At 41.7% G+C, this 11221-nt stretch overlaps 1 protein-coding gene across 1 annotated transcript; it reads right to left on the bottom strand.

Moving 5' to 3' along the window:
• Positions 1-3681: 3681 nt before the first annotated feature.
• PGPEP1 (pyroglutamyl-peptidase I) lies at positions 3682-11003 on the bottom strand (the record flags this gene model as incomplete). The annotated part of the gene is made up of 4 exons (XM_009697738.1): positions 3682-4020; positions 4386-4618; positions 5161-5277; positions 10951-11003. Coding segments are annotated over 4 exons (596 nt in total), but the record flags the coding sequence as incomplete, so codon positions are not given.
• Between the last annotated feature and the right edge of the window lie 218 nt (positions 11004-11221).

Raw genomic sequence — 11221 nt, 5'->3', positions numbered from 1 at the left:
CTCAACACCTCTAACCATCTTCATGACCTTTTCATCCTTTCCCACTACTACCACGTTTAGGAGGAAGCAATCAGGTTGGGGAACGCTCCAGATAAGCGTGAACTGCTCTATATGATCTTACGGGTTTTGACAGCCTTTCCAAAAGCTGCCAAAAAAGAAAAAATACAAATATCTTCTGTACAACAGGTGTTTACCTTCAACCATACCATAGAATCACAGAGTATCTCAAGTCAGAAGGGATCCATAAGGATCATCAAGTCCCCTACGAGTCTTTAAGGGAAAGAAACTTTCAAGCTCACAGTTTCTTTTTGGTGTGTTTTATAAAGTAGATTACCACGCTTAATTCAAAGGAAGTATCTCCCGACATCAGGGTCACCACATTATGAAGGAGTTCACGAGTATCTGGAGCTCCTCAAAATCCTCCGCAGCATTTAATAACCAAAACAATTAAATTGTCATCACCAAACTTCACCAACACGTTAGCCAGTCCCTACTCCAAGCTGTTGGCAAGCAGATAAAATGACATCAGACCCACTACAGTGGAACCTCCCTAATTCTCTCTTCCGCACAAAATATTCTCACCCCTGTTTCTCCGTGAAACGTATCCCCAGAGACAATTTTGCAGTCACGAGATTCTAAAACTTTACCAGCTTTTACGTTTTACAAATTGCAGGCACCGTAATTAACACTAAACCTGAAATTCTTACACTTACTCACTAGCACAAAATTTTTTGTGGTTGGCAACAGGTCTCCCAGTCAGTGCAAATTAGCAAATTCTATTTATTATGATCTGGAAGAGAAAGCAGATAGTAAGCATCACACAAAACATCAGCTTTTTGAAGCTCTGCGTCAGTTTGAGGGCATATTTCCAAAGAAAATATGCACCTATAGGAAAGGCATTATGAATTCATGAATTCAACAAACTTTCAAAAAAACAAAAGTATTTAATTTAGGTCAGATTAAATAAAATTAGTTTAATGCCATTTTAAAAAGTTTCACTATACAAAATTTCTCTACCACCAAGACACCCTTTACAAATACAATCTTTGAAGACTAATTCTCAGAAACCCCAAAAGATTATAAAATAAATTATGTTTTCTAAGAAACCGATCACACGGAAGCTTCACAAAAACAGATTATGAGGAAATGCACAGCTCAAAGTGATGCCCAAAGCAAAGTATTTCTAAAAATGAGATTTTTTTTTTTAATACTGACACATAGAAGGTCAACCACTGCAGTCCTTAGACAAACAGCAGTCACAGAAATTGGCTCAAGATTTTCCCCTTGAACAGCAGAGAGCACCCATGGAGGAGTATATCTGTGGGTGCCGAACAGGACGTCACTCCACAGGTGGAACGCACCAGCGTGGAAAGCCGTTCTCCCCACGCAGCCGTCACTGCCTACCTTCCCTGCCACTGAATTTGGAGCCGCTCCTCCTCAGCCATATCCAGGGGGGATCTCCAAGGCTGCCCGCTCGTACACTCAGAGGAAGCATAAACGCTCGGCAGGCAGGGACAGACAGGGCACAGCTCGCTGAGAGAGATTTATCCCTAACAGAGCCTCACCAGCGACCTGCTCCAACCCTCTCAGCTCCAGGCGAGGGACAGCCGGCAGACAAACCTTCCCCACGGCATCCATGGGCATCACTGGTCCAACCAGCCCTTCCTACGGCCGCTTCGGTTTTTTTTTTTGTTATCACCTCACTAAACTGTTGATCTTCCGCTCCCATTTTATTCACAACTACGTTACACGTGAATTAAATAGCATTACTGAAAATGACTTAAATCAATTGCTGAACTTAGCGGAATACGTGAATTACTCCTCTTTTAAAAGTTTAGCAGCTAAGATACACTGATGACAAAAACTTCTTACCAGATAAAGGAATAAACCTACAAGATATGAAGCTCAACTATTTGCAAAAATGTGTCAAACTACGAATATTTAAACAAAACATTAAATATAATAAATTACTAATCAGAAAGTCTGCCTGCCTGCTGACAATCTGACAAGTGCTACTTCGTATCTGAAAGCAAAAGAGAATATTTACTTTGAAGGCAAACTCTTTTGATCAGGAAAGCCTGTATAGTAAATACAGCGGTAATTTCCTCGGTAAACCAGAAGTCTGTCCAAACATCTTCATACAGAGGTCCCCTTAGCAAAGCTACTACAACTGCACAAGTCTTCATCCTCTCTCAAGGGTTACAAGTGGTACTTCCTTTGTCGCTAGACTTCTACTGGAAAACAGCAAGTTAATAGCGGCTCTCACTGAGAGATACTATAGCAGAATCATTCGTAATTAGAAAAATTAGAATAGCGGTATTTTAAGACATTTCAAGGTGTTGTCTTTTTTATATATATATAGGTATAAGTATATATATATATTTGTAAAAGTATTAGAACCAAATCACAGACCTCTTCATTCAAATTGATCAATTACCAATTTTGTGCCTGTTCCCACTATAACATCATCTGTCTTTTGCCAGAGTCTTGTAATTTGGCAGCAAACCTACATGCACGACTAGCGGCAACCACTTTTAAAGTCCTGCTTAGAACCTGCGTGTACACTTCCCCAAATTAATTACTGGGAAAGCTGACACAAGAAGCAGCACTTTGTACCCTCCCATTGGGAGGGGGACACTAATAAACAGCCCGGAATACTCATTCTAAGCAAAATTCCTAGTTTTCAAATAAATGCCTCTGGTTTACAGACAGTGGAAATAGGTTTAAGATTTTAGATTTGATTTGGCAGAATGTCTTCGAATCTGCACATTTGCATATTTATGCCTATAATAAATCAAGGTGGCAACTTAGAATTTAAGTTAAACATTACTCTTCTAATCTTTAACAAGAATGAAAATTTATAACTACGGAAGTTATAAATTACTCAACCTTCACCTTAAAAACAACAGCTAGCACCAAGAGTCTAGGATAAAGATCTCCTGCGGAGAAAGTGGCCTTTAGCAAAGCTATTTAACCGCTAATGATTTGTTTTATACACATATGAAACAATGTGTTTTGTACAGGAGGTATATGGTTGACTTGAGTGAGGAAGGTGGCATCGAGAGCGTAATAAAAAAGACATTTGGAAATATTTGGCAGAAGTTAGGCTCATACTGTGTATTTAAAAAAAAAAAAAAAAGCTATCTCCTGCTCCACAAAAGGAATCCAAAACACATCCCTTCTACCTGCAGCTACCAGTACACCAGCACATTACAGAGGACCCTAGGAATATTTGGACAATGTGGGGTGAGAAATCAGCGCCTAAATTATTTTTCCATTTCAGCAAAGCAATTTCAAAGACTCCTCGTCTCCACCAAGCCCTGTTTCACAACAGACAAACCCACACCATTCCAACTCTTTTCAGTTGTACTTTTACATTATAAGCTATAATTCGGGCCAAAGAGGGGAAAAAACCCCAAAACGATACGAAAGCAAATCTTTCAACTTAAGAACTAGTCATTAGAAGATTGGGTTATCAACTCCCTGCACCTGAACGCCAAGTCCAGATCAGAAACTTTCCATCTGCACCATATTAGACTGGTCAGTAGCTGTCACGTGGCTGACAGAGAAGCTCCAGATGAAGCACAGCACACACACTTCAGTCAATTCAGAAATGAGTACTTGCAGATGTTTTAAAGAGATTTTGAATCCTTTGTTGCCTAGGCTGAAATGCATACATTTGACAAAAAAACGTCAATTTCTAGAAGTGGAATTTTCCTTTTTGAAGTCTCCAATTCTGGGTCTGTACGTTTCAGACCGTCTTCCCCAGTACTTCGGTAGCAGGGAAAATTTTGGAAGTGCAATACTAGGATAGCTTCTGCCCACTTTCAGTGTTCATGCTGACAATTGATTTTGTCTTCAGAATGCTCCAAAACATCAAGCATTTCTTCTATTATAGCCTGTAGCGCCCGACCCAGCTGTTCTGCGGTATAGGGTTTTCCCAGCGGAGGCACATGAACAAAAGCTGACCTCCCGCGGCTCTGGTATAAGGAAGTGTAGTAAGTGAAGTCACAGAGGTATCTGAAATACAAGAATAGAGCTTATTTAGCAAGAGGTGACAAATACAGCGTGCAAACTGCAGGGCAGGATGAACCGTAGATTCTTATCATTCAGTATTGCAGCAACATCCTGCAATAAAGAGTGGAATAGAAGCCAGGTATTGTAAGTCTGTGTGATTGCTTTAATCAAATCTAGGACAAAGAAACATAAAGATCTCTCTCTTTTTCCCCTCATGACTGGGTGACCACTGAAAAAGAGATGGTATTGCCAGCCCCATGAGAAGTGAAAAGCGTATGCATCCTACGGGCCTCATGAGTTGAGCACAAAGGGATCACGCACTGCAGCATGGGTGTCTGTTTTCCCCATTGATCACTGGCATCCCGTACCTGCCGGCATCCTTAGAGATAGTGACCGTGACATCCAGCCCCAGCGCCGAGACTCTCTTGCAGACCGTGTCCATGTCAATAACAGAATCGATGCATTCTGGGCCACCTTCTACGCAACACTGAGAGCCTGGGCAGAAATGGCAGTTGTCTAAGCCTTTATAACCTACGTTATGGCCACACTTCTCCAGAGTGACGGTCGTAGCCATACCCGAAACACCTACGTGAACCACCAACTACAAGAGAAAAGAAACAAGTTGGATCAACCAAAATACAAATGGTGGAAAACCAACAGCCCGCTATTCCCAGTTAGAGACTGATAGGAGTTGTTCCAGGAGTTTTTGCGTGAATATCACAGCAACAAGTCATTTTATCAAGGAACTCGTGGGTCCTGTACAGAACAATTCTTCTTGTTTCACCCCCTCCTGGCCTAAATTGTAATTTAATCAGGGTAAAAAAAAAATGAACGTTGACACGTTCACAGTCAAACCCACCGCTGGAACAGCCCAGGTGGCACAGACTAACTGCGAGCTGTCTAGACAGCCCTTTGCAGTGGCCTCTTCACACTGACTGCTCCCATTAATTGGAGCGCTCTATTCTGAGCTATAAAATTCTACAAATTCACACGTTCTCACGACAAAAGAGGAAAAGATCTAGCGAGGGACTACCAGTCTAAATGTACATCAAATATGGGACTTCACATCATGCTCGTTGCTGTAAGCATGACAGATTCCAACCATTTGTCGTGTCTTTTCTCCTCCTCCCTTTACTCACTCACTTGTGGACTGTGCTTTTTCCATAATGCAGGAATGAGTCTTTGTACTGTCTGGTATTCAACTGGGACTTCATAGACGTGCAGATCCACGTCATCTCGCAGTCCTAGCTTCTCCAACTCCTAAGAACATAAGGAAATAAACAAAACCAAGATGGTCAGACGCAAGCTCAGCAGAGGATATACTTCTGGAAGGTTTAATGGCAGAGCGAGTCTGCTGTGAGGAACTAACATCAGCTTAAGACTATGGGCTGTATAACCTTGTAAACAGCACGGTAAAAAAAACCCAACCAAACCCAAACATAACAGGGAACAACAAAGGCATCTCTCCACCTGCGTTAACAGTCTTCACCCACAGGACCGTTTGTTTCACTCTGATGTGTGTATTGTTTCGCTCTGATGTGTGTATGACAAAGAAATCAACATTTAACTGACAACAGTTATCAGTAACATCCACACTCAAAAGAAAGGGCGGCTACATTATTTATCTATAATTATATATAAGTTGTTATTATTATTTAGAGGTATACAGTCATATTCACTTCTTGAAAGAACTAGATATTATGTAGAGAAAGTAGAATTGGGAGGATTATATTCATCATCTAATTCGTCCTGTCTCAGGACCGCTGGCCTGGAGAGCAAAGTCACATCTGTTTCCGGCTAAGGAGCTCTCAGCGTTAGGTGACAGTCCCAGCGGGCTGTGGTTCTGTCTCTGTGGGTCTCCACAAACATTAGCAAACACTCCTCATATGAGAAACTGAAGCAACATCGGTACACCCTCCTCAACATATTTGTCTTACTTTTATTTTGGCAGAATCTGGAATACAATACAGCCTGTTTCCAAAATGTAGAACAGGTTTCCATCACCAGCTTTACCTATACCTAATATATTGTACTTAATTTTGCAACATGAACTGTTACCATCGTAGTGATTCAACTAATGCAGTAAATTATTTCTCCCTCTATAACCTTAACTAAAGCCATGCCTTGAAAACATCCCAAATATCCAGGCAATAAACTTAGTCAATCTCCTTCAAACCTTTTAAAACACAAAGTGTCAGTTAAACTCCTTGTGAAGACTTCTTTAAAACCAGAGGGAAGAGGAAAGATTTTTTTTTTCCCCCCCTCCAGTATACCTGACTGGAAAACACAGAGTTTCATCCCAACACCGTGAGTTCCCTCTACATACAGCCCATGGTCCTGGACACTTGGCCCTTGCCCTTCTTCGGTCCCCATTTCAACACACTCCAGTCTCACCAGTAAGGTTTCAGTTCGAGGCTTGCTCATTTGGTACTTCAAAGATTACCAGTCTAGCCCAGGACAGGACTTCATCAGAAGGGAAACCTTTCAGAGCCACCAAACCTAAACCTTCAAGAACTCAAGGATAGACCCACATGGTCTGAAGCCTCTGAAAAAACCAGTATGTTCTTAAATAAGTTCACCAGCTGAGCTCAAAGCTAGGAGCCTTGTGCAAGTCTACACTGGGAGGCACTTTTCCAGCGGCTGAAGCGACTTCAGCTATTGTGTTTAATGAGTTCCAACAGCATCTAACTCAGATCAAGTTTCCCTCTGATGAAGACAACATTTTTTGGCACTCTGAAAAACTTCACAGCCGCTTTTCCAGACTGGTCAGTGACTGTACATGCCAGAAAGCTGACAGCCTTAGAGTCCTCCCATAGCTCTGTCTCCTCTGGAAAGAAGCTGCAAGTGCATTCTTCCCTCTGAAGACAGAAAGAGCCATCCGCTCTTGCATCTCTTATCACCAGGCCTGTGTTTCAGTTAGGAGAACCAACTCTAGCTTTTCCTAAGTTAATACAGAGCAGAAGTTTGTCGTCTGCTGTTGCTCTTCTCCTCTGAGATATGTCAGTTGAAAAGCACAAGCTTACTTGTACCAAAAGCTCAAAACGATTCCTTGTGCTAACATCAAAGGGGCTGCATGCACAGCAAGAAAATAACCTGCAACTCTCACATCCATAAACCGCTGGAGTTGTTCTCATGGATCTCAAGTAGAAACAGCAACGTAAGAAGCCATCAAACTATCAAAGGACATTTCAAAATATTCTTGAATGATTAAGTTATCTCTGTTTCAGGTTTGGAGTCAGTGATCAGAGCCAAGAGCTCTCCTCTCATGCAATTCTTAGGCTTTATTTTCCTGCACATGGAGATTATACTTGCAAATTTCAGGCTAAGGAGTGCAGATTAGCTACTTTCAACGAAGCTTGCTCAATTTCAAATCTTGTATTTCCCTAGGTTTAAAATTCTTTCAAATTAAAGACAGTTGAAAGGAGAGGACAAATTGAGGTTTCTGGACTCGCCCATTACAATCCTACCTCCTCTAAATAAACAGGAGCCGTATCTTAGTATCCTTTTTTTTTTGTAGTTACCAGCATGAGTCATTTCTTTACAGAGAAAAAAAAACCCAAACCTTTCACACTTGTGTGGACAGACCACAGAGAGTGTAACAAGATTTAAGATAACTAAAACATGCAGCAAAGGTAAGAGTAAGACTTTCACGGACCAGCAGATATGAGCAACAACAATGATAAATCACTTGCTCTGGCTCTGAGTGCAAGTCTGATATTAAAGGCTTGCTGTATTGATTAGTGTCTGGCACACACAGACATTCATTACCAGAGATGGATGCTAAGTGATGTTTCATCACATCTTCTTTACACAAATCTGCCTTCAAGACATTAGCTGGTTTATGTGGTGCGTTAATAAAGTAAGTAGTTTACAAATGAGAGCATTCAGATACAAGTCAGCCTCTTTAGGAAGATCTCCAGAGCGTTAATTGGTAGGAATTCATCATCACTTCTCTAAAGAGCGTGAAACAGCTCATAAAGATGAATTTGATCACAGAAAGTTTTACCGGCTGCGCAGAATGAGTGTCTACCGCGAGGAAGAAACCTCGGGCCGTATGAGCCTCACCACCTCAGTGACAGCTACCTTCTCCAAATGCAGACACATTAAACCTTAGCTTTACAAATTCACAACTTTCTTTTAACCAAACAGAGCGTTCGCGCTCTTCCATTCAATAATAAAGATGTACGCTGGCCCCCAGACAACTTACTACCCACAGCCTTGTATACCTGACAAATATAGAAAAACGAACATGTTTGACCGATTCCCTGACCCCTCAACAATGGTCGTCTTTGTGAGCCTTTAATATCCTTATCAGGTCTGTCTAGACACCCTGACAGCAATTGTCCTTAGTAATGTCAAAACGCACTCTGACCTCTCTCCTCCTCCTCCTCCAGCTCAGCCAGAAGCATTTTGCGGGGATGAAGGCAGGAGCCCAGCAGCTTCACAGTCCACAGGGCACACCTGTGTCTACACCTAAGTCACACCAGGGAGGCCAGAAAACCCACTGAACAGAAAACCCGTTTCAGTAACTTCTTCGTGAAAAGAAGGTCCCTCCCGAGCAAAAACTGCAGCTGAAAAAATGACTCAAATGAAATACTAAAACGAGGAAAACACGGAACAGTAAATCCACATTAACACAGAATATTTTTACTGTAAGCCTTAAAAGAGAAAGCAGAAAGAAGTTATTCTTCCCTCTGAATTTACAGGAAATCTCTCCCACATGCCTAAAAATCTCCAAACATTTCACCTCCACATTATTAGATTGCCATCACCACTATTTAAGGTACCCACACATAAAAACTGTTTGGCTTTCAAAAACAAACAGCTGTACTAGAAATTCACCGCAGTTCGAGGAAGAAGACACATCGTATTCGTGTTTTATAGAAGCAGCCAAACAAAACCAAAAAGAGGACTGGAAAGAAAAGCAAAGAATTTTATCCTTGGGATGCAGGATAATAAAAGATGTAATAAACCAGGACTAGCTTAGCCCTAAAGCTAGGAAGGATTTACAAAGATTGTTTAATTGATTTTTCTTCTATTAAAATGCAGATCACACCTTCTGGGATTCAGAAACTCAGACACGCCTTTGTGTCCACTCAGCTCCATGAAGTCCCTTGTCTGAAACTTGCACAATGCCCAACTCGCATGTGCTCAAAGACATGCTGTTCCTTTTTGTCTGGGCCTCTCGGGGCTGAGACGGGGTAAGGGAAGGCAAATCCTCCCCACAGTCTGAAAGTTTATGTTTTTAGTTAGAAGCTAGCACGAGCTATTAAACAAGACTTGGAGGAAGATGGGCTCCAACGCAGCAGATCGCACACCACCAACTCTAGTTTTATGCTCTCAAAACACCCCCAAGCCCATAAAATTACTTTAAAATGCACGTGATTAGTTTGTTTATCAGCCACACAGCTGAGCAGCCATCAGTGCCTCGAGCTGCCGGGCTGAAGGAATGACTCGCCATTACTCTTTATAGGAATTATACATTAGGTTTGTTTTTGTATGCAACATCAGAACACCAACCACTCTTCCTGTTCCAGAAGCACAATACCCTTTTGTCTATCTCCTCTAGAATAAAAGCAGCTAGTTTACAACAACTGACATTACACAAGAACAAACCAAATCAATTAGTCTCACCGCTAAATTTCAGTAACGTGCATTTTTTTTTGCCACATACACAAGTTGCATTTTTCCCCAAACTTAAACCGACCAAACCCTAACTCAAATATATTCATTTCCAAAAGGCTCTTGGAGGCAAAGGTTGCGTCCTCTCATACCAGCCAACACATCAGACATCTGGACATTTGTTGACTGTAATTGATTAGAGTTTGTGATTTAATTTAAAAGCATTTTAAAGAAGATATTAATCTGAGAGCTCTGAAGGGAAGAGAGATGTGTTGGGGAGAAAAATAGATTTAATTCCCCGGGCAACTGTACTAAAAGGTACCCTTGAATTCCCAGTAGCTTTGTCATAAACGACGTCCAGAAGTGACAAATAAGGAAGAAGCGGGATAATGTGGCAGCACTGTCCTTAGCTAAGGTTTTCACAGCAAGCACCCTCAATTCCTCAGTTTAGCTAGGAATCTAGAAAGAGTTTGATTTCTTCTTCTTGCCTCATTTGTGAATGTATCAGCGTTACACAGACAAACATGCTCATGCAGATACGCAGCTACAAGTGGCATAAACTCGATTTGTTCAAACACGTACGATCCTCCACAAGTGCTCCTGTCTCCAGCAAGGCCCAAATCCGTCAATCAAGTATCACTTGCTACTGCTTCTCAGCACAGAGGAGGCTGGCTCTGGACCAACAAACACTGCCTGATCCCCCCACGTCTCCTGCTTCACCTGCCGCAGCCCACTGCCGAAAGCAGGCGGCCACAGAAGGAACTGAGTGGAGAAAGACAGCAGCGGAGGCTGTTTCGCTTTGGAGTCAGAGTCCTGACATTCAGACCCACGTTGGATGACTCTGCAGCACGCTTGACTCCACAAGACTACCAGGTGGAAGTCTCATTACGGATGAGACTTGGCTTAAAGGTTAACCAACTTGCCCAGATTCAAGCAAGAGCTGAGGAAAAAAAACATAACAATTCTTCTGGGTTGGTTTGTTTATTTATTTTTAATTCTCTCTGGCAGAGGAAGATTCTAGGCTCCCTGCCCCATTTAACATCTACCAAACCTACAGAGTTAGCCTATGAATTCCTTACTTGCCTCAGCTACATTAACTCAATCTCATTAAATTCTACTAGCTAAGGGATTGTTTTCTGAGAAGTGAATAAAACATTATCCAGCTGACCATCCGGTTATCTGGAGCGAGCTGGTCTCAGTTAATAAACTGGGAAGACAAGTTATAAAAGAGCTGCAAACTGAAATTTGTACGGATATGTTATCAGCATGGCTCTATGTTTTAACTTGCAAAGAACAAAGTTATAGTGTTACCTGAACGGCAATCCAACTGGCATTAACAGCGTGCTCTCCAAACGGACCAAACCCTGGAAGAGAAAGAAAAATCCACAGTGATGAAGTCATCCTTACAGGTTTGACTAAACTTAAAGTTGCAAAGCGGTCTGCACTTTCCTGGCTTATATAACCTGAAAGAAAACCCACTTCTCATGCCCAGTCCCTATTTACTTTACATCCAAGTACTGAATAAGAGACCTTCACAGTAATGTTTGAACTGTACACTTTTTACTGTGAAGGAAAACAATAG

Source organism: Cariama cristata, unplaced genomic scaffold (genome assembly GCF_000690535.1).
Source record: "Cariama cristata isolate BGI_N322 unplaced genomic scaffold, ASM69053v1 scaffold6883, whole genome shotgun sequence".
NCBI lineage: Eukaryota > Metazoa > Chordata > Aves > Cariamiformes > Cariamidae > Cariama > Cariama cristata.
Note: the sequence above shows the minus strand (reverse complement) of the source record. Positions and strands in the feature narration are given on the sequence as shown.